Source organism: Odontesthes bonariensis, chromosome 4 (assembly GCF_027942865.1).
Source record: "Odontesthes bonariensis isolate fOdoBon6 chromosome 4, fOdoBon6.hap1, whole genome shotgun sequence".
NCBI lineage: Eukaryota > Metazoa > Chordata > Actinopteri > Atheriniformes > Atherinopsidae > Odontesthes > Odontesthes bonariensis.
In genome coordinates this window covers 21,075,792-21,099,473 of record NC_134509.1, presented here as the reverse complement: position 1 = coordinate 21,099,473, position 23,682 = coordinate 21,075,792, and the positions used below count along the sequence as shown (strand labels likewise).

The window sequence follows — 23,682 nt, the reverse complement described above, 5'->3', positions numbered from 1 at the left end:
GTGTATTTAGCATTCTTCTCTCAGGGCGTCTACACCTCCTGCTTTGGCTGCTCCATTTTCAGAACCATCAGTATAAGAGGCACAGAAAACCTCCTAACTTCTGTCTGCAGCCTCTCATCTGGCATGACTTTCATGTTGAAGCTGTTCAGCTACAACCGGCCCTCCTAATTTGACATTTATTAGCTGTGTTTTGCTTGGCATTTTTCTGTCTAGCCCTCTTTTGGTCTTTATTTTCCCAGGGGTTTCCGCCAGTCGAACGAATTCCTCGCCCAATCTGCCCATGCAAATGTGCATTTGTCTGTTTGTAGCACACATGCACTCATCTGCTCCCGTCATGACCTGTTGACCAGATCGTCAAATGAAACCATGTGTCCACTCCACAGCCAGGCTCCAGACCGCTGCACTCAGCTGCCGTCTCTGCCTCTCCTCGAGCCTCCCCGCCAACAACACACATGTCGGCTTCACCATTCACTGCCAGATACATAATTATGCTGCTTTCCGTTGGCACCACTGACATCACATGTACAGCAGACAAAGAAGCCGGGGGTGAGATGTTACTCCGCGGAGCTGCATCATGCTGTTGCAGAGAAGCAGGTCACTGTGCGCCACTTTAATCTCCAAGCTGTCCTTGGTTATGGATGCCAATGAAAAAGCACTGAGCACCCTTTTTACTCATCTGCTAAAGAAATTCTACATGTAATTTGTCCCACAGAAAAACAAACATGCAGCTCGATCGGGAACACGGTTTACCAAAAAAAAAAAATCCCCAAATTTTTGGGACTTTGCAGAAACTAGTGAGAAAAACTCTTCGGAGCCCTGTAGCTCAGGAGTAGTTAACAGTAGAAAGATCGTTCAATATTCAAATGAGCCACAGAAAGTTGGACTTTTGCTCACTGAATGGATTCTTTAATATCTTATACAGTTTCTGTATAATCAGAGCTTAAATTTGAATGATTATTTGGGATTTTTTTTCCACAAAATGTTCCGGTTAGATGGAGATGATGTCACCCATTCTTATTTTAAACTCCTTTTGTTTTAAACTACTTTTCCATTCAACAAATGCAACACATGAATCAGAATGTGGTAATTTTTGGTCTTGGTGTGACTGTCATTGTGATAAGCCTCGTGTTTTTCTCTCAAAGCGCCTCAGAAGTCGGTGCATCCACCAAAATTTCAATTCACTCCAGAAATATCTGAGCTCTGGCTTTCCTCTTCACATTTGGAGACGAGGAGTCTCTCCAACCTGCCATAAAACATTATGATACAAAGTGAATTTATAAGAAAAATACTTCTGTGTTTTAAAGTCAATATTCTGTCATTCGTGGTTTAAGAATTCTTTCCAAATGACTTTTATTGTTTGCACAGTGACTGTTTGTTCAGGCTCTTTTTCTGATCTGCGTCCCTGTCGGCCTTTGTCTGCTCAACAGAAACAGACCCCTCCTTCCAGAAAAAACATGGAAATCACCATGACAACCAGTGACTCGTCAGGTCCATCTTCCTCAATTCATTTAAACTTTTTTAATCCCCAAAGGGAAAATTAAATTGCTTCAGTATAAATTGTGATCAAAGATATGTTATTGTTACAGAAAGGTAACGAAATAACAAGTCGATTGACGAACATTTAGATGAGTTGGAGTTGCGGTCACGATGAATGCACTGGGATGTTGTTTTTATTACTTGGCAACAACTTAGCTGATGAGTCAGCAGGTAACATAGATGAACTCTCCCAGTAGACAATGTGGACAGAAACAAGCTCTGTGATCCTTCCTCCTGTCCGACTACCTGTCTGTCTGTGGTCTCTGTCTGCTCGAAAGTAAAGAAGAGAGGAGTTAGAGTTGTTCCTGCAGTCATATCTTAGTTTAAAAAAAAATTATATGGCCTTCCGATTGTCCTGCTTTGACTCGTCAGGGCTCCAAGTTATTTTATTTTATCTGTGAGTGATCTCACACTTCCCGTGATGATCGAGGAAAGAAATTGTTTAAATTTCCTCCTCCTTTCCCTTCATTTTGTTCCTGCTCTGCATCCTTGACGGCTCCTCTTCAACTCATCTGGATTTGGGATCTTATTCCAGGCATTAGTTGAGCTTGGGAAAGCTCTTTCAGCTGCTCCCACATGCAAACAACGTCCGATTAAAAATGGATACGAAACATAACGGATGTAAAAAAAGTGCCATAATAAAGAAAGAAATCATCCATTCTCAGTTAAATATTCAATCATGGCTGCCCCTCTCGGCTCTATGCAGTGTAAGCCTTTGTGTCATCTTTGATAAGAACTTTTCAGTATGAGGTTCTGTAGAATTAAGGATTGAACATCCAAAATCACTTAAAGGGCTAATGCTTACAGAAAGCTACCAAAATCATTATAAATATCTCAATCAAAACAAAAGCTCACAGATGTTCGAATAAGCTGACCAGGAATCCTGGTATTATGGATTATACTGTGATTGGCACTCTTCAAAATTAGATGTTTTCTAATTAGTGAGCTTTGTGTTTGTTGCACTGTGCGTTAACTGGAACTGATGTCAGAAAAACCACATGCTGATGTCAGTATTCACATTTATGAAGTCACTCTATCATGCATTGTTGATTGTGAGTGAGTCAGGCAGGGTGAGTGAGGCGAGGCGCATGTGATTGGAAAATTCATAAAAGATTTTTATTTACTTGTGTATGTGGTATGAGGGAGGCTCAGCCCACGTCATTATCAGAGCCAGTTATGTAGACATTTGTGCTATGAGTCACTCAGCACAGCTATCACTGAGCATTACTGTTACCTGCCTTTGACGCACACAAAAGGAGACAAGCGTCTTCATCAGTTAGAGGTCTCCATGGAAGTCTGAGTCACTTCTTTCCTGCTCTTACGCATGAAGCACTGGAGACCCAAAGATCCCAGTCGTGACGGGGTTGAGCTGTTGACGTAAGCAGGTGTTCTCTATAGGAGCTTGAGCAAAGCCTCCCATGAGACCCATTTCACCCATGAGTCATGCGCACCTATTAACCTCCTCATCATTGCAGGCCTGATGAAAATAACGTCAATATCAGGACTGAGTCTTGAACCTCTAATTGCTTGCTGGAGATTTATGCAGCAAGGCTCACTTTGTGCGTTGCTGCATCCTTCTGAGTTACAGTCAAAGGCGGAGATAATATGTTTGACTTCGCAAATGTGGTGGAATTGACTCCGTCATCTTGGCAGGTTAAAAGCATTTGTTACACGCCAACACGCTGTGGGAAATTAGATTCTTTAGAGGCAGCTCTGGAGATTATATTTGGCTTTTATGACTTCTGCAAAGACAAATCTGTGAAGACAGTTCATCTGTTTATGAGATTATGTGCCGTGGTTTCAAGATTTGCACATGATTAAATACAGTTTTCAAGCACTTTTACTGGAGTTATTCTTGTTACTTTGTGCTTCTTCTTCTTCTACATTTTAGGGGGAAATGTCCACTAAATTCAAATAATAATCTGACCTCTTTAAGCTTAAAGCAATAAACACTTTTAGATGATGTTATGAAAACCCAAAGCCTTAAATTAAAGTGTAAGCAGCTTCATTACTTCCAATAAAATGGGTCCACTAACAGGAGCTTTGAAATTCCTTTTGAGAGAAGATGCCATAATCTTTAAAAAGCTAAACTGTGGAGGTGTGACCACCAGATAGTCGACAGTGTAGCAAGATCGGCGAGAGACGAGGAAGCAAAAACACATGTGTCAAGGTGTGAATCAATCCATCTGCTCAGTGAAACAGACTCCACTCCCCAGCAGGGAGGAAGAAAGCTGCCCAAAAAGGTTGATTTCATGAGGAATGAGCAGGTTGAATCTTTTTAGTTTGAAGAAGGATGAAAGATTGAGTCCCAGTTTCTGGTATAAAGAGCAGCCCACAGCTTAAGTTTGGCAGCTTGATCTCATAAAATTATGTGTATTAATAACACACCAAGTCATGTCACATGTCATTGCACCCGTACATCCTGAAGGTGTGACTCTCAAAATTTGTAAACTTCGACCCAAATGCAAGACCGGCAAGCAGAGGGCAGGATAGAGTATGAAACAAACAGAAAATAGTGACAGAAACTGTGAAAATGAGACGATGAACAAAGGAAACTGAGTAGTGTGAATACTGAGGAGGTAATGAGCAACATGTGTTGGTGTGAAACAAGACTGAGGGCAAAAGTTAGTCAAAAGAAACAAGCAAACAGGCCACATAAGAAGCCGAGTTTTCATTCTATAGCAAAGCAAATCCGAAACAAATCTTTTAAAAAGACATTTCCACAGAGTGTTTTAAAGCAAATAGACGAGGCTGCAGTGTCTCCATGCTGCGAGTGTCTGTGAACAAGTAATAGAAGTAGTTGTTCTAACTGGAAATAAACCTCCAGGAGGTAAAAACATCCAAAAACAACCATGGTGGACATCCACTAAAGGAAAATGGAGACTTTCATTCACCGGAAATATCTCAAATGTTGTGCCGTATCTGGAAAGATGCCGGTCGGTCACATGACCTAATTATTGGTCGGCTCAGACCAGAAACATCAAGTTTTCTTTGAGAAAGGAAAAAAAAAAGAACTAAAACCAGCATTTTACTTTTTACGTTTTTACTTCTATTTTACAATTTTCATTCCCTTTTTCTTTCTTCAGATCAGTATAAAACCAGGCTAATGACGCCCTGTATTTCACCCAAACAATTAACCTTTGATGTCACATGAAAAACACGTGAAAAGCTTTCAAATCTTTTTGAATGTTGCTCAAAAAGTGCCAGAAATGGCTTGTTCTTTGTTTTTAATGCCTTGAGCACTTGTTGGTTCTTTTAAAGCATGAGATTTACCATGAGAGGGAACAAACACACCTCATTAAGAAGGCAGCTGTTGTTGCTTTAGTGAGAGTTGAATGCAGAAGTATGATGGTTGCTACTTAAAAGAAGGGGAGTTGTACTGGTTAGTGACTTTTCATGTGTTTTACATATTTGTTGCACTTCCTCTAAAGGTTTACATGTGGTTTGTAATTTAGTTTCCTAATTATTCAACCTGCTCAATTATACTTTTAAGAGAGAAAAAAGCCACTTTTTCTTTGTTAAACTTTCATCTTTGCAGTTCAGTCGCAGGATTAATCATGACAATGCAAACACAATGCAATCTATCACTACTTATTCTACTTTTCGGGTTAAGATTCAGCATTTTTGCATGGCAGGTTTTCACAAGATTGAACCAAGTTTCCAACTTTTTTGGTCTGTAACCTTTTTCTGCTACACAGAAACATCACCAGCTACCATCAGCTGTTCCTACTAAATCATCTCAGAAGTTTTAATTTGATCAAATGCAAAAGATTCGGAGGAAATGCTGACTTTATTTTTCAGAACGACCTGGACATTAAGTTGGATCCAGTGGACTTAAGTACTAATTAGATCATTTTCATTCATTTAAAATAATAATTTTGCATGAGTTTTGATGCGTAATAAACATAATAATCACATATTCAGTAATATCTAAGCGAAGGGTATTTCTCTATTCTTACTAAATAGTTTAATGTTGGAATTTGGTTTGAAATTAGTTTAATTTTGACACCTGTGCTAGATTTAAAACACACAAAGGCGCAACATCTGAAAGATCGAGTCTTTAAAGACTTTCAGTAAAGTTCTCAGTGTTGAGCTTTTATTTTTGCAGTGTTGCGTCTCCTGATTTTTACAACAATCTGAATGCTGCTGTCTTTGTCTCTGTCCCTCCAGCCGCCGCCGCAGCCTGCATGAAGGCATCAGAGCACCGGCTGAGCTGCTGTTAAAGTGGCATTAAAAGCTGCATGTGGTGCAGCAGTGACTCACACGTTGATCTCTCTGCAGACGAGCAAGAGAAGCTCTTTCTGTGTCCCAGCTGAGGCGGTGAAACAGAGTGATGGCAGTTTGTATTGTTCTGCCTCATATTGTCCGCTTTAACTGGTCCTTTTTCAAGGAAAAGGTTCCAAAGTATTCAACCAACACAGCAGAAAGGGAGACTTCACCAAAGGGGGCTGCAGGGGAGGATCTGCAAAGTTTAAAAGTGATCAGAGTTGGTGGTCAGCTGTTAAATCCATGTAAAGGTTTTACTTTACATTAAGATTATCAAACGTCTCCTCGGTTGTTCAGTGCTGATCTTGAAAAAGCAACTGCTGACAGTTTGAGTCTCTCCTCTTCTTTCCTGAGAGGTTAATCTTGCTGACTTTAAGCTAAACATCCTCACATCTGTACTGTTTAGGACTGGTGACGCTTCGTCTCTCACTCCATCTTCATGTTTCTTTTCTGCTGTCATTGGATCTGTAGTAACCTGTGATGCAGGCAGAGCGTTGCCTACAAATCTTAATCAGAGGGCCTTCACTCACAGAAAGAGCGTCATCAGACCCTCAGACATTTGTCCATGAACATCAGCTCTTATCAGCCGCCGCTCCTCCTCCTTCACACCGTCAAACACTGCTCAGAAGCTTTAAAGTGTTTTATGCAGAACTCTGTAATTAGATTATTATTTGTGATACAACGTGAAGAGATTCTGCGGTTTTTCAGGGAGGTTTCTTTCTATCGGTTTCACTTCTCTGTCACAGTCATGAGTTTCAGAGTATTTTGATGCTGTATTCATAACAGAAGTTCATATGTTTATATCTAAATGAGCAAATCATGAGAGAACAATTACACGCGGCTAATGAATTATTTCAGAAGTATGCTCTTCTTCTTTGGGTGATTAGAGTATTAGAGCAAACTGATAAAGAGGATAGCCGAGCTTCTTTCTCTGGACTTCTTATGTGTCATCTTTATCATCTTTTAAAGATGACACATCTTTATGCAGTCATTTTTATGAAAGCTGATATTTGCTCACAGCTCTTTCAAACGTTATTGAAAAAAGGGAAGATTAATTATTCCACGGAATTTCGCAGGAACTTCAACACAGAGGTTCTTTTTTCTTATGAAGTTCAGGTGAAGTCATTGTTTATTCATCACCTGTTTTCCAAATAATTTTCTCAGCCCACACGGCTTGAATTTCCACGCACGTGTCATTGAAACGAATGGCGCGTGTGACAGCTGGGGACAAACTGATTCCTTTCCATCAAAGACTCCAACTTTGTGATCATTTTCGTTTATTTTTTGTTGGGGTTTTCTTTTGGTCATATGAATACTTGGCACAGAGTGCATCGTGCACGCGGCATTTGGCGCGGTGCAGCTCAGGTGAAGTCTCTGCGAGACCACGAGCACGTGCGGCGTCACATTCCATCCATCCCTGGAGCACGTGCCATGTTCCACACCTCTACAAAACTGTCGCGTGGCCGCTGCGTGTCCATTACCAACCCGTTGCTCTGTTTGAATATAAAAAAAGGAGGTTTGACGCCTTCAGCTTCCCCTCGGCGCCACACTGATGACCACATTCCTTCTGCTCTGCCTTCATTTCGCAATGACGCAGCTGAATTAGCAGCAGCGCTGTGCTCATGTCCGCGCGATGTGGCTGCTGTGCGCGAGCACGAACAAGTGAATAATAATGGATGCTTTAACAGTCCCTGCGCTTCTGGACGCTGTTCTGGGGTTAATAAATGCGCGTGAGTGCGTTACGGTCGATCAGTTCATGCGACATTTCACTGCTGATTTGCGCTCTTTGCCTTATAAGGAAAGACAGTCGTGCCTTTCTGCAATAGGCCGAGCGCTGCAGCCTCCGGGAACCCTGCATTTTAACCCCTTCACTGCTGAATTTTATTTGGTCCAGTCGTCTGAAACAATGCAAGGGGGCTGCATTCACATTTTGCGGGTTTTTTTTAAATGCATGACAAATACTCTTTAGCTGCAGGTTAATATAAAAACAACTAAAAAACTACAATATGTGCGCCAGATGGGAAAATAAGCTGGATATGTGGCCAAATTAGTGACCCTTTTGCTCTCATATAAGAGTCTTTAACCTCCTGTGGGTGTTATTAATGAGCGCCAGCATTTCGGGCCCAAAGCCTCGGTTTTGTGCGTGAGTGTATTCGTGTCCTCTCGGCTGTAGGCCCGCGCCGGTTCACACAGGCCACGGGCACTCCGTGGGTTAGTGAAACAGAAGCGGTTGCAGCCTGTCCTGTCCTGTCGCGGCTCCGCTGCCCGAGATAACCCCTCCGGGGTTAAGTCTTCGCCTGAAGAGGGTGGCCTACATCGACTTAAAACTCAAGCACGAGCTATCTTTTAACCCCGCGGAAATCCAGCAGAAAATCCCCGCGACACGGAGCTGCGTGAAATGTCATCTCTTTGTGTGACCTTGACTCAGTGGGAATGGAAATCTGTTCATTGTAATGCGCACACAGCGGACTGGCTTTTGCAAGCAATTTAAGCTCACGCGGGCACTGATCCACAGCACCCTGTCATCATATCATCCAAACCGCAGAGTTTCAGATGGATTTTGCTCTCCTATTTCACCGGAATCCGCCTTATAATGGAAAAGGCCTAGTTATGGTTGAGGCGATAAATCAACGTCAAACCAGTTCTGGCCTTGACGTTGCTTGGGCCTGTTGTGAATGCGCGTGGAAGGTTTCTCTTACATTGGTTGTCTTATAATAGTATGTAAACCACTTAATGATGCGACCCGGGTCATAAATACATTTAAAAGAACCCCGCAGGTGCTGCTGAGAGCGCACAAATAAAAGACATTTATATGGAAATATATATTGCATTCCAATCTGTTGATGTGATGTAACTGAAAATACAGGATTAAATGGAAGGCCTTGCCAAGCAGCTAAATACGGGTTAGAGGGGAGCGCATTCAGGCCAGCATGGTTAAGAATAATACTGTCACCATTCACAGCAGCCTGTCATAGCTCCAAGTCCAGCAGCACGGGAGGGGGAGATGCTGCCTTCAGGTTCTCCTCTCAACTCGTATTTTATAGAACCCCCCAATGACCCATAGTGAACAGCTCTAACTTTTAAGTTGAGATGAGGAGTTACATGTGTTTATTTCACTCTAAGTCTGTGGCCCTTATCACAGTACCCAGGCTCACAAGAAAACGTGTAACAGGCACATTTGTCCACATGTCCAAAATGTAGAAGTGTGACAGTGAAAGCTCCTAAATTGTAACATGGCAACGTTTTTGTTTGTCTGTTGTGTTAATCAGCAACCACACAGGCACCACGATGCAAACCTGTGAGCATGTAACCGTGTGTTTGTTCATATTTATGTCTAATCGTTTTATTCAAACCTAAACCTCATATTGTTTTAAGCATTACCCTGACAAAGTAGAGAAAAAGCTCAACTTTTAAACTTGGGTCTCTTTCTTGACAGCCTCCCCATAAGCATTTTTACAACATGTGATAGTTTTGTCACTTTTATGACTGTTTCACTTAAAGGGATAGTTCGCCTCTTTTGACATGAAGCTGTATGACATCCCATATTAGCAACATAATTTATGAACATTGACTTACCTCCCGCTGCAATGTGAGGTCTGACTTTTTCTCTATGGACGACTTTGTGATGCAAATGTATTACTCTTTTGAACGCATATTGTTTTGAGAAGCAAGACGCTTTATTTTTTTGACCCCAGCCAACTAGCCGGACTACTTAGTTCAACACCAAAACGAGGCTGGAGCTCGGCTCACAGGACGCAGCAGGGGGTAAGTCAATGTTCATAAATGATATTTGCTAATATGGGATGTCATACAGCTTCATGTCAAAAGAGGCGAACTATCCCTTTAATAAAAAACATGAGCATGTTATCATCTGCAAAGGAAAACTTAGGAATTTCACGTTTGAAGACTTCAAAATATTGTAATTTTACCTTTTTTTGAGTTTCATGTAATGCAATATGCAGGTATAATTAGACAGGTTAGGATTTTAAAAAGTAGATGTAGACATTTGTAGACTTTGTAGGATTCTAGTAATTTCACAATATGTGAGTCTTTATTGCAAAACTGCTTGGCTTTGTGCTGTGAGACAACTCAACTGTTCAACGTTGTGGTGTGAAACTGAGTCGATCACAGAGACATGAAATGGATAAATGAGAAGCTGAAATGATATCAATGAAAACACCTGAGATGATCACAGGAAGATACAAGGCTGACGGTTCGAGACTTAAAATGGCCCTCGTGACCAAAAAACATTAACGCACAAAACAACCCAAGCAAAGATATAGCAAATTGGCACAAAATGCTACCAACTTTTATATAAAAATGCCAAAAATAAAAAAAGATATGACACAAACTGTGAAGAGGACAAAGTAAACCAAACACATTTGGGTCTTGAAAAAGACAAAAAAAAGACATAAAATAACCAAAATAATGGCTACACTTAGATGCAAAACAACTAAAGTCAAAATATTTTTACACAAATTGAACATGGGTTCAAAACTTTTACATAGATTCATTTTTTGACCAAAATGTCACGTAAAATAACCAAAAATGGGACAAAAAAACAACTATTACAGGATGCAAAAATAATCTCAAAGGGAGGCAAAATAATGCAAAAATGAAACTGTGGGCCGCCTGCGGGGTTCGTAGCTGTTTGGTGTCTGTTTCAGTGTAAAAGCCTTGATTCTTGTAAGTCTGTAGCCAGAAACCATTTTTTTCTTTCCAGTGAAACCAGTTGAGGTTTAATATTGGAACACTGTGAAAGTCCGAGTACTTTACAGGAAATGATTGCACCGTCTGATTAGTGCTGCAACAGCTGATTAAAAAAAAAAAGAAACATGTTGTGTAAACGTGCACGTATGTGACCAGAAACATCTCAAATCCCTCCTACTGTCACTCTGCAGGCGAAATCAATACGTGGTTGCCATGCTCGCCACTTTCAAGTCGTGATTACATTTTCCCCGACAACCCCTGAAAGCATCACGGGAACCATCCCCGCCCCCATCGCCTCCCCCAGTAGGACGTCACATCAACGACTATTTGCATGAAGTGTTTTCTGGCTGCAGCAGCCTGAACTCGTCTGCAGAGCGAGTCTGTTCGAGGGGGAAAGCGAGGGAAGAAGCGCAGTGAAAACAGGAGGAGGAGGGGGGTCTTGTCTTTCGCATCGGAGAAGAAGCAAGGGGGGGGGAAAGTGAAAAGGATCTGAAAGAAAGGATAAGGTGTCCCGTGACCAAAAAAAAAAAAACACAAGAGCCTTCTTCTCTTGTATTGGAAAATGGAGCTACCCGCCGCGGGAGAGCACGTCTTTGCGGTGGAGAGCATCGAGAAGAAACGCAGCAGGAAGGTTTGTCACCAAGGACGTTTTTACGCACATGCAAATTGTAGAAGGAGGACGCCGATTTCTCTTCGGTTTCCATGTTCCTTTTATCGGACTGCATCTTCCTTTTTAAATATATAATCATACACTAAGCTTGGCGGTGCAGCGGAGTAAAGTAACGCTCATTATCCCGTTTGTTCTCATTCACAGGGGAGAGTTGAGTATCTGGTCAAGTGGAGAGGATGGTCGCCAAGGTAAGTCCACCCATAGCCAAGCAGAGCAGATCTCATTATGGTGACACAACATTCAAAACACTCATGTGCGCGAGTGAATGTGAGCATTCTTGCGACCGTGGGCGCGCAGATGGGCGGTTGCGCGTTCTTGCCTTAGACCCGATGATGGATGTGGTTATAGCATGTATGCAATTCCCCGCGTGCCAATTAAAGGAGGACGTGTCTATAATTGAACACTGTTTTTTAAGAACTGCCCATAGATCTAGATTTGTGTGGACGCTGCCGTGTCCTCCCCCTTTTTGCACTGCGTAAAAGTTACTCATGATTTATTAGTCGAGTATGGGGGGGGGGGGGTAAGTGTTTCCCCGTGTTAACGCACGTGCAAACCTACAGTAACAGCTGTGAGATGATTCTTCAACTATCTTTTGAATTGGATGATAATCTCCTAAATTTGGAGAATCCAGCCATTGTCAGCCACTTCTTAAAAAGCCAACGTGGCCTCACTGTTTTCTCCCGTCTCTCTGGATAGATACAACACATGGGAACCAGAGGAAAACATCCTGGATCCAAGGCTGCTTGATGCTTTCCAAGACAGGTATGTTTAGTTTTGGATAAACCAGCTTCACAAGATATGAGGCCTCCGGTAAAAGTCCCAGAATAACGAAACCAGACAGGTTTTTAATAACAGGGCGTCCTACTCTTCCAGTTCTTGTCCCAGAGCTTGACTCATTTGTGTATTCGAGACAAAATAACAGAGACTTTTTAAACTAATTTCTGCTGCTTTTTGGCACTTATGGCTCTGATAAGTGATGTCTGAGGCAGGGGTTAGCATCAGGTTAGCGTGCGTAGGTGCTACCTGCCGTCCCACCAACCAGGCTGCATGCACACATGTTTAAATCAGATGTGCAGAGGAACCTCCTGACGCTCACGTGACAACAGTCTCATTACATCATTCTGCTCTGTGACGCTCAAACTCACAGCTTATGATGTAATGGAGCTGCAAGAGTTAGGACGACACATTTCTATAAGTCAGTCAAAACACAATGAAAGATCTAAACCTGTGGAGCTCCTTTGGCTGCTCGGCGAATGGCTGAACAGTCAGCTGAGTGGGTCTCCAAACATCTGCAGGACAGTGTGGTTTTTCTCGAATCCGAGGCATGTTAAGCTGTCACTGGCTCTTCTCTCGGCCTTCGCCTTCAGCAACCTTTTATGGCGCAGGTCGCACGTTAAAGCAAAACATCGACATCACTCTGTGTCTGTTTTTGCAATTATCTCTGCCTCGCTATTGAAACTAATTGCATGTCTCTCCGGGGAGCCAAATCGTCTGAATGCCAGGCTATGAAAATACACCGAGTCGTCATTGTAATTAGATGTGAGGGGAGGAGGGTGGGGGAGGAATGTGACATCACTCCTGTCTGTGGTGTTGACTTACTGGCTTAGAGAGACTTGCACGGAGACGTAGAAAAGCTAAAGGAAGTCTTTATCTTCAGCAGGGACAGACACATCATGGATAATGAATGTTCTTTGAGCAGGAACAAGCATAACTTTAAGTCACTTTTAAGGACCGAGATGCTAAATATTTGATTCTGTGGAGGGATAAACGCACAATGATTTAAATTGAGCGGATATTTTTATCAGGAAGAATAACTTTAACCTTTAGTGTGGGTTTTGTGTTTCCTAACTGAGCCTGAGGAGGACACCCATTACGATTACATCATGTTGCCATGCAACAGCGACTCATCCTTATGAAACGGCTCACTGATTGGCTGCTGTTTTCTACTCCCACAGGGAACGTCAGGAGCAGCTGATGGGGTATCGCAAGAGAGGACCCAAGCCCAAGCACCTTCTAGTTCAGGTTGGAGAGCCATGTTTTTTTTATCTCTTAATGATCTGAAATGTAAAGGATTCATTCTGTGCACAGTTTACATAATTTTTCTTGCATAATCCCCTCTCCAGCCTCGTGAAACTCCCAGTGAAAGAAGGATTTAAAATTTAAAAAATGATGCTGATGGCATTCCTGTAAAGCTGTGCTTCTCATATGAACTCATGAACAGCTTTGCAGCGAGCTGTGATATCCTGACTGTGAACTGTTGATGTGGCTCAGTCTTTGTTAACAGTAATTCTTACATTTACGACGGAGCAACTGAAGCATTTTTTGTTACATCTTCAATGCATGCTTGTGTGTTATTAACTCGAGAATTATAGATATTCCTGATGACATCATTAGATTTTGTTCCAGAGTCACAGTCCTTATTATACAATTCATATTTTATTCCAAAGAACCTGGCTTTCTGAAGGTCTTTCAAAGTTTTTCTTTGGACATTGGCTGCTTTTTCACTCATTTTCAGTCCAGTCCTTGTGAAGCCATTTTAAATTGGATCTTTAGGCACTTTGTCACCAGCCTGTCACAGAGACACATCATTTGTTCCCATTTCTTTAGTTGCATCTATGAAAAACAGCAAAGATAACACAGTTTGACAGACAGAAAATAGGATTTCTGCAGCAACAAGGTGATTCCCAAAGAGCTGTTAGCTGAAAACTTGGCATATCTCAGCATGGTGTGCAGTGTGTCCTTAAAACATTTGAGGAAACTGGACAAGTGGAGGACAAAAGAAGAAGTGTCAGGCCTAAAGAACTATCTACAGCAGATGAACAGGATCTGAAAGTGATGTCCTTAAGAAAGAGGATAAAATCCAGCAAAGACCTGACACAGGAGCTGAGAGATGCATCTGGACCTTCAGCTGATCCATCTGCTGTTGGCCCAAGCCTCATCAGTAATGGGCTCCATGGAAGGGTGGCTGTCAAGAAGCCGTTCTTAAGGAAGGGAAACAGGGAGAAAAGGCTGAGCTGTGCCAAAGGACACAAGAAGTGGGCTGAAAATCAGTGGCAACAGGTCTGATGGAGGGATGAATCCTCCCCAGAGCCCGGAGCTCAACATTACTGAAGCAATGTGGGATCATGTTGGCAGAGAACGGAACAAAAGGCAGCCCACATCCAAAGAAGAGCTTTGGGATGTCCTTCAAGAAGCCTGGAGAACTATTCCTGAAGACTCCTTAAAGAAAGGACAGAAAGCTGTCTGAGAGGGTTCAGGCTGTGTTGGAGAATAAAGGAGCTCAGAGCAGATATTCACTTTAAAGCTGCTTAGAACTGAACAAACTGTGGCCGAATAATTTTGCACAGTACTCTAAACAATGAGCTTGATAGTTAGTGCTAGAATATTTATTATCAACAGTAATTACACTAGTGCACGTTGTTATTGTTGAATTTTTAATGCTCCAGTTTCCTGACCTTCCAATTCTAGCTAAATGGCTGTGAAGCATTCATTTAGCGCATCAATCAAGAGCCCAAAAGGTGGAGAGATCCCCTCAGAGGAGTGTTTTTGTTCCTCTCAGGAGGGTGTTGGTGGTAATACATGGGATAGAGTCAAAGATGGGACACCAAGCAACCAGTGGCATTCCTCTGAGCTGAGGTCACAGCCACAGGAGACACTTTGAAATGTCACTGTGATGGCCGAGCCGCTGGCTCAAAGAGCTGAACGGGAGCTGTAGGAGGGCAGTGTGAACATGGACTGAAATAAACTGTGCTCTCATTTGGACCTCAGAAGAGCTCATTCACACATTCCAAGGAGCATTTCAGCTCCTGGGCCCCATGAAAGCGAGGCTTTTTGTTGCACCCCAACACAGATGCATCTATAGATACGGAAGTCAGGCCATCATTGATCAAATTCCAGGCTCAGAGGGACGTTTTTAAAAAAAAAAAAAAAAAAAAAAAAAAATGTATTCAAACACCAAATATAACCCGATTCTTCTTGTAACATTGACAGAGCTTGAGCAGCTTGAGTAACACTGTTTATCTTGTTTTGCAGGTGCCTTCTTTTGCCAGGAGGTCCAGCATCCTGGCGGACCTCCAAGAAGCGTCCCTGGAGGACGACAGCTGTCAGAAGTCCAGCCCCATCCAGATGCTGCGTCCCCAGGCCCAGCAGTACCAGTTAAACAGCAAGAAGCACCACCAGTACCAGCCACTGTGCAGGGAGCGTGAGGCAGAACAGCAGGCCAACGGCAAGAAGTTCTATTATCAGCTCAACAGCAAGAAGCATCACCACTATCAACCGGACCTGAAGGTGCACGAGCCGATGTTTGCTAAGCCTCGAGAGGTCAAAGCTCCAGAGCTGGCTAATAAAGGATACAACCTGCCCCCGGTGCTGCAGCAAAAGTGGGTTCGGGACAAAGACTCAGGCTGTCTGACTAAAGTGAAAGATATCACCATGGAGCTGAAGAAGCTTCCAGCTGATCTCAACGGGCACAAAGGGCCAGAGAAGGTGAAGGCTAAAGAAGACACTTCAGCGCAGGCTAACGGTGTCAGCAGCAGCAAACTAAAGATCGTGAAGAACAAGAACAAGAATGGGCGGATTGTTATTGTAATGAGCAAGTACATGGAAAACGGTATGCAGACGACCAAAATCAAAAACTGTGACTCAGAAAGTGCTGAAAAGCCACCGCAGGGACCCACGGAGAGCAGCATGGAGAGGCACCTCGAGAAGATGAAGCTCGTCAAAAAGCTCGGCCTCATGAATGGATTTGCAAAACACCCCAAAGACAAACCCACTGTTCTCAGCTCTGGATTGAAAGGAGATTGCCCCAAAGAAAAGGAGCTGTCACCTCAAATAGAGCCAACTGTGACAAAACAGGATAAACATGATGAGGTCAAGGGTCAGGGGCAGCTTCCAGCAGATCAGCCTTTACAACTGACAAGCAGTCCTAATCTGCTCTCCCTGCCTTTGGAGAGAGGAGCTCCCTCGTTGCTCGACAACAGAGGAAGTCAGGGTGGGTTTCAAGGACTAAAGCGACACCTCTCCGACACAGATGGTGAGGAACATGGCAGCAGTAAGAGGTTTTTGAGTTGCGGGAGCATCGGCGCTCCAAACACGGCTTCCTCACCCTCCCAAAGCAGCAGCAGCATCGACCAAAACGGACACCAGAGTCGCACTGAACTGCAGGACTGTGCGTACGCAGACCAGGAGGAGCCCATAGACTTGAGTATCGTCAAGTCGAGGCCCACATCTTCAGCCACAGCGCAGCCTGAGACGCACGGCCAAGCTGTGGCGCCAACACGTCCACAAGATGTGACACAAACAGAAACTCAAGCTCAGACTGAAACGCACGAACCTGCAGAGGAGCAGAAAGTTGACTCTGTGCCTGTTTCTGACCACAAAAAGAAAAAAGAGGAGACATTTCCTTCTTTCCAGCCTTTTCTTGGGAATATAGTCATCACAGATATCACTGCAAACTGCCTCACAGTTACGTTCAAGGAATACATAACAGCATGAGACACCCGGCACCCGGCTGTGTAACTGTATAAATGTATATGATATATATATATACATATACATATACATACATATATATAGATATAGATATTTGTATTTTTGGATGCTTGAATGTAAAAAATGAACCTTTGATGTTTTCTTTTTGTAAAGCTCAGATTTACAAAAAGACTCCTTTGTTGCATTTTTGCAGATTTCTACTTCTAGTCTGACCTGTTGTTATTTCTGGGGATTTTCTCACATGCAGTATCCGGTTTCAGCTTCTTCAAACGTAGTTTAATCTTCAAAATATTTGATCCAGTGAATGACAGAACTCTACTTGAAGGTGCACTTACTTTTGTAAATATTCACTTTTTCTATGGATGTAATTTGATTTGTACACTCAGCCGTCTAATGTCAGGCAAACGTAGGCTACGAGGAGACTTTTGTAAGGAGGAAAATCTATTGAATTGTGGTAAATTACACTGTGTCTGGATGTGAGTGAGTGTGTGTGTAAACAGATGAACAGTTTTAATCGAGAGTGAGTGCTGCTTGGACAGATGATGCCATTAGGCATGCTTAGACAAGCAGATAAAGAAAATAAAGCACCTTCCCTGTCAGTGGATATGATTTGTGTTGTGGAAAAGGAAGAGGAAAGAAGTGGAAGATTATTCATGTTTGATGTATGTGTCTCCTGTCATTTACTCTCCGTTCAGTGTGTTTTGAGTCATGGATACTGAGCACAACTCACTTCCATTTAAACAGCAGACTCGAGAACGACTATCCGTTGCAAATCTGCAAATTGAGCTGAGTTGTCCGTCAGATTAGGACTACCAACAGGGTGGTTTTTAAACACAGCATTTTCCATGAGGGCAGGACTGCCTTATATGGGATAGAATTGGCTTAGTTTGCAACACGGCAGCAAATAAAGTGTGTAATAAGCACATTTCCTTTGTCATACATGCCAACTTTTTGTAGGAATATCCAGTGATCTGCGGTGTGTTGAGCTGCTCCGTGAGAACAGGAGCACTTTTATGTGCAAGCTGAAAATTGAAGGCTTCCTAGAAAATGTTTTGCAATAATAAAATTGTTTGCAAATGACTATGTTTGGTGTGTTTCTTTCTGTGCTTATTACCTTTAAAAGATGAAATAACGAATTGATAAGAGCTGAGAATTCATTTTAAGGGGAAGAGGGGTTGTGCTGTGATGATCTTTAAATGGTTAACATTACATCAGAAGCAGCTGAATCTGTCCTTGGCTCTATTTGTGGCTGCGTGAAGAAGTCTGTGAGCAAGTGTGTATTTTCAGAGGAACATCGTCTAATTATGTAGGCCACCCAGACCAATACAGACCGTGCTGTAGCCCCACTTCAGCTGGGTTTCCTGGAGCATGGAAAAAGTTTTCATTCATCCAACATCTACAACTGGGGGGGGTAACTTATCCCAGCTGTTTCCAGCAAGGCCCATTCCCAGCGAAGTTCTTCTAAAAGCGACTAAACTCCGTTTTTTCTTCAGTTCCAGCCAATGAAACGTGTTACCAATGATTAGCAGTCTGTTACATGACAACAAAACAAAGATGACTGATTATTAAGTGTTCAGTTTACTGGGAGAGAAACCTCTGAAAATCAGTCTTTCTTATGATATAAATGAGCCCACGTGCCGTCTTCAGTAAGGCTAAAATGACACCTCTGACCCAAACAGCTGTTTGTGTCAGGTGCATGAATCCAGTGTGAAACTCAACAGGAGCCGACAGATTTCTTCTCCTGACCTATTTTCTGCTTAAATGACATAACGCAGCTATTATTTCCGCGGTTTCCAGTGTCTCACATTTCGCGCTTCCTTATAACAGTCGCTTGCTGCTCTTCTGTGTAGGCTAACTAAAGGGCGCGTTAAGGTGGAAGGATGTGCTGCGCAGCTCGGAGCTCTCGCGAACCCTTCCTGGATCGTAATTGGTCGGATTTGTCTGTTCGAAGGCCAAATGATTGATAAGCCTCTTGTCTGGCTTGACACCTCTGGAGAAGCGATGAAATTCGTCTTCGAGGAGACAGAGATGGAAGCGCTCGACCATTTCCTCCGCCGCAGCCCGGCAGTAAACCCGCTTTCCGTGCGCGTTAATGTGAGCAACGACAAAGAAAATGGCTGTCCTCGGTCTCCTCTGTGCACTTTCTTTTCTTACGCATCTCAGCGGTTGTTGGGGAGAACCGCAACAAAGTTGGAGTTGAAAAGCTGCAGCTGCAGTTTCTGCGCCAAATTAAAACTGGAAATAAACTCTGAACAAGTTGTGTTGCGTGATGAATAAAACAACGGTGAAAACTGTCAGCTGAAGCTGTGCGTCTGCATGATTAAGTTACAGTCCCACATTGCGCTCTGACAAAACTTTCATGTATTAAACGGGTCTTCTTGTGCTTTTTTAAGACATTTTATAGAGACAAAAATCCAACAATTAAAGTGCCCGGCGGGCCTTCAGCTTTCCCTGCCTATGTGCAGATGCTGCAGGCTGAGTTGCACATTTTGAAAGCAAGCCACGTGGAATAAACAATGCATTTTACACAAATCCTCCCTGTTTAACACCAATGTGACTGCGATGAGCTCATCACATGTGGATGGCTTCAGCTGTGCCGTTATCTGCTCCTTTGGATGACTTCATAGAGGTTAATTAATTCGGACGAAATTATTCAACAAATAAGAAAACAAAAGGGTTTCATTATCAGAATGACACAACAAATCAGTAAGAAAACCTTTAGAGCCGCATCAAGGCTGCACAGGTTGCGTGTCAGCTTCGTTTTGACTCACAAAGGGCCTTTTGGAGAGAAAAACACGAGGTGGAAAGAAACCCTCAGCGCGTGAGCGAGTAGAGATACGCGCTCCACCAACCGGGGACCTGTGTTTTGTCCATTTAATGTCAAACAAATGACCAAACCCTACATCATCCAAAGGATATTAGTCTAAGTGTTATATTAGTCTAAGGGTTATGAAGACATGTGGCGTTTCCACTCTAAAGCAAATTATACCCACTGACTCTTCACAGAGCTGAGCCACCTTGTACACGTACCTGAAGCGTTTGGACATGGTGAAGATGGCAGCCTGCAGGAAAATGTTTTGTCTTGCTGTCTTTCTTTCTTTCTTTCTTTCTTTGGAAATCATGACGATAAGAAGCCTGCACGTTGGCGCACAGATTAAACTGCCCTGCTGTCTGTTTCGATTAGAATGATCTAGCTATTAATTAAGATATGCAGTTGGAGAATGAAATGCCCCTAAGAATCATCGTGTTTATGCCCCGAGAAATTAAAAGGGTGCTTATTTTAGTGAAGTCATTGTTTCACTTCATGATCACCACACCTCCGCTCTCTGAAGCCACAAGAACATCTGATCTGATTTGTTTAATAGGGACGCGGAGTGCTTTATCCCCGCGCTCTTTCCTTCTCTTTCCATGCAGCTGTATTTTACATACTACTGCCTTTGTGCTGTGGCCGGGGTTTCCCGTTTGTACGCGCACTGGGAGCCCGCTTCTTGCCCGGATACAAGCCAACCAATTGTGTTTTAACGCGGCAGCGGTGCTGCACTGCAGGCGCGCGCAGACCAATCGCATCCAGAGTCTGAGCTGCGCCCTGCTTCTCTTTCTGCCCGTGCTGACAAATTGTTTTTGTGCGCTGAAAATATCGACCTGAGGACAAGATCATAACCCAGAGATATACATTTCAGCCTAATAGACGGATCAAGCCGTTTGATGGCGCGCGAGGGCGCTTCGTTATGTTCCTCATATCGTTACAATCCCACTGTGATCTCCATCTGATGAGGGTATCTTCCACTAAATAAATCTGATTATGCTCGGGATTTGTTTCATGAGGTCATTTCTGTGGAAAATAGTTTAGGTTTCAGTCTTACTGAAAGTGCTGAGCAAAGACTGGTGGAATATTTTCCGTCACTTTGCTGTCTGGACTTTGGATTCTGCGTCCCAGCCTGCGGGAGTTTAATTTGAAGTGTTCCGCTTTGATTGGACTTAAATGAGAAGGAAAAGCATTTAAAGATGAAGTGTATTCGTAATTTAATGAGGACCCTTGTGAACACTCAGCGCATTTTTCCACACTCTGCAATCACATCAGCTGATTAATAATTAATTTAACACGACAAATGTTGTGATTGTGTTAACTTGGATCAGAAACTTGGTCGGAATTAATTCACTGTCTCTTGATTATCACGCACTGTGATTCACCACGGCCTCTATAACAGCTTCATTCCGCGTGCTCACATGTTTGATAAGGGTCTTTCCCCCCGTTATTTAAGTGGCTCCTTTTCCCGTCCACAGCATGTTTACAGGCTTGATAGTCCTGACCAGCTTCAGCTCATCTGGGTTGAGATGTAAAAACTGATCTGTAACTCTGCTTTGGTCCGGAGACATGAGCGTGAACATGCATGTTTTAGCCCATAAATTAATCTGCCCAATTTAAATAATGGGAATCATAATCAACTTTATTATTGGTCATATAGGCCATGCAAACAAAGGATGTGAAAGTATTCACAGCAAAAGAAAATCATAGACAACAAAGTAAAGAAAAAAAATATTATAGAGTTAAAATAATTATTAGAAATAAAATAGAGTGATAAATAAAGCCTAAACAAAAGCTTTCTCAGAGAAATGTGTAAAAAATGATCAGATAAAGCTGATAGAAAGAAAGTCTGAGAAGAGGTGATAGATGATTATGCATGCTTAAAGATAAGTAATGGTGAGAGCTGGCTGTCAGGGGCCCCTCGGCCCTCAGGGAGGGCCTGATATGTTGTAAAAACATGTGTTAAAAGCTCTCAGTTGTAACATCATCAGGCAAATATCCCTTTTTACTAAAGAAAAACATTAAATAAACTTTTATGTTTTAGCAGAAACGAAGTTATGCTGAAATTTAGAGATTTTATTGAAATAATTAAGTTTCTCATCCTATCAGATTATCAGCTTTGTGTTGCTAGGAAGACAATGATCGCTGTCAGCTCTGTGATTGGTGGATCGGCTGTAAAATGATTGGAAATGACAGTGTATTTGACCAATTGTCTCGTTTCCCTAAATCAATGGACTGTGTAATCCCAAATTGTGTGAGAAATTCGGTCTGCTGTGAGATCACGAACCACCGGAATGTTCCTCAGTTTGAGTTTTAGCTGATGAACCATGCGCGCGGGGCCGCCTGTGGTGGTCAGAGAAGGGCGGATATGGCTCATTTTAAAGGGAAGTTGGAGGTGAGTTGGTGCATATTTAAACTATAGGTGTCATGGCCCAGCCAACGTGACTGATATGCCCCTGATAGTGAAATACTCATTCATTGCTGTCGTGAGAAATCTGGTGTCCAAAATTTCATCCAGTTTTGCTTGTGGTCGGTTATTTGGAGTTATTCACTGTGGGTGGATATAATCGCTCAGCCGCTCTGGGCTCATCCCTCTGAATAACATTTATTTCTGTTTGCCACCGAGATGTTTACCAGTTCAGAAAGTGTATCCCAGTCAGCCATTATGTCAGCATCAAATTAAAAACACTACTGGTCATCTTAAAGTTCATTTTTGGAAGGTTATAGCAGAACTAATCATTCGGCTAATTGATCGGGAGGATTTGCATCTTCATCTCAGACTATATCATTAATTTGTAAAAGTCATTTTTTATTGGTCAATTATGTCGTTGGAAAACTAAAGGTTTTTTTTCTCCCGACGAGGAAGATAGGGTCAAATGGCCCGAATTTGGGAGTCACAGTTCACTGCTGGTCATAAGAAATTCATATTATAAACGCCCTCCATATTTATTTCAATATATCATTTCCGCCTCTTAACATCGCTCTCTGCCCCTCAAATTAATCTATGTTCCTTTTTTATTTCCTCGGGCCTTAAACTGACCTTTCCCCGAGACTCTTCACTCATACAAATTAAATCTAACTACGAAAATAAGAGAATGAAAAAGTGAAACAAATGAGCGTAAACTATCCTAAAAAGTTTAATTCAGAAATAGAAAAAAATCTCTGTGTCTTTCTTTAATATTTCTAATATTTCTTAGAAATAATTTTCTCCTCGTGCGTTGAGCTTTAGGTTAAAAACAATACTTCAACAGAGGCTCGTGTCATTTATCATCCAATTTGCAAAACATTTTGGTTGTCTTATCCTATTATCTGGATGGGGAGAAATTAACCGACATAAAACAACTGATAAAAACCTCTTCTTTTTTTTAACAGATCAATAAAAAAATGTCATTGACAGGCTCAGAGCCTCTCCACAATCAATGTCTCTCCTAACTGTGTGGACCATTAAAACATTTTAATTTTATAAAATTTTATAGCCTAGATTAAAGTCAGTAAACATACTGCAGATCTATAGAAAACCCCACGGACTCTATTTCACCAGGAATTATGATTAATTTCTTAGGTTGTCTCCACAGTTAACGTTCAAAACAGGCTATTCTGACATGTGTCTGCACTTATATTAAATAAATAACCAATTAAGAATATATCTAAAGCTTTGATTTAAAAGTTAAAGGGCGTTTATACGAAATTATATAAGAAATTCCAGGTCTAACCTGTTGTTTTACATCACAAACTAGAACATGGATCTTCCTGACACATTAAGGCGGATGCGTTTTTAAAGAACTAATACAGTTACAGTCTGTTATTGATTATTTCCGCTGTCAGCTGATAATGCGGCGCTTAAAAGTGATCATATAGCCCACAGTTTCCTTATAAATCAAGCTGAATCGTAATCAGTTCCACGTTTGCCTATTTCCGTGACGAAACTGTCTAATCCTTAGAATCTTATTCTATTGATACCACGTGCATTTTTTATACATATCACATAATTTGCGCGACATTATTCGCGGGTAAAAGAGCCACCCGTCCCTCCCCGCCCTACCTAAAGAATTCACCCAGGCGAACGCTCCTCCCCTCACTTAGCAACCCGAGCACGTAGCAACGGCTGAGCCAATGGGCGTTCTCCTCGAGGTTCCACCGACTGCGGTTCCCTAGCAACGCTGTAAAAAAATTGCGCTGACGTCCATTCTGTTTCGGGAGTATT

General features: G+C 42.3%; 1 protein-coding gene across 1 annotated transcript; it reads left to right on the top strand.

Annotated features, from left to right (window-relative positions):
- Positions 1-10,918: 10,918 nt before the first annotated feature.
- On the top strand, positions 10,919-17,752 carry LOC142378670 (E3 SUMO-protein ligase CBX4-like). Its single transcript, XM_075463455.1, has 5 exons — positions 10,919-11,143; positions 11,327-11,370; positions 11,879-11,944; positions 13,138-13,204; positions 15,215-17,752. The coding sequence occupies exons 1-5, from the start codon at positions 11,075-11,077 to the stop codon at positions 16,673-16,675; spliced, it is 1,707 nt and encodes a 568-aa protein (XP_075319570.1). The 5' UTR covers positions 10,919-11,074; the 3' UTR covers positions 16,676-17,752.
- The last annotated feature ends 5,930 nt before the right edge of the window (positions 17,753-23,682 follow it).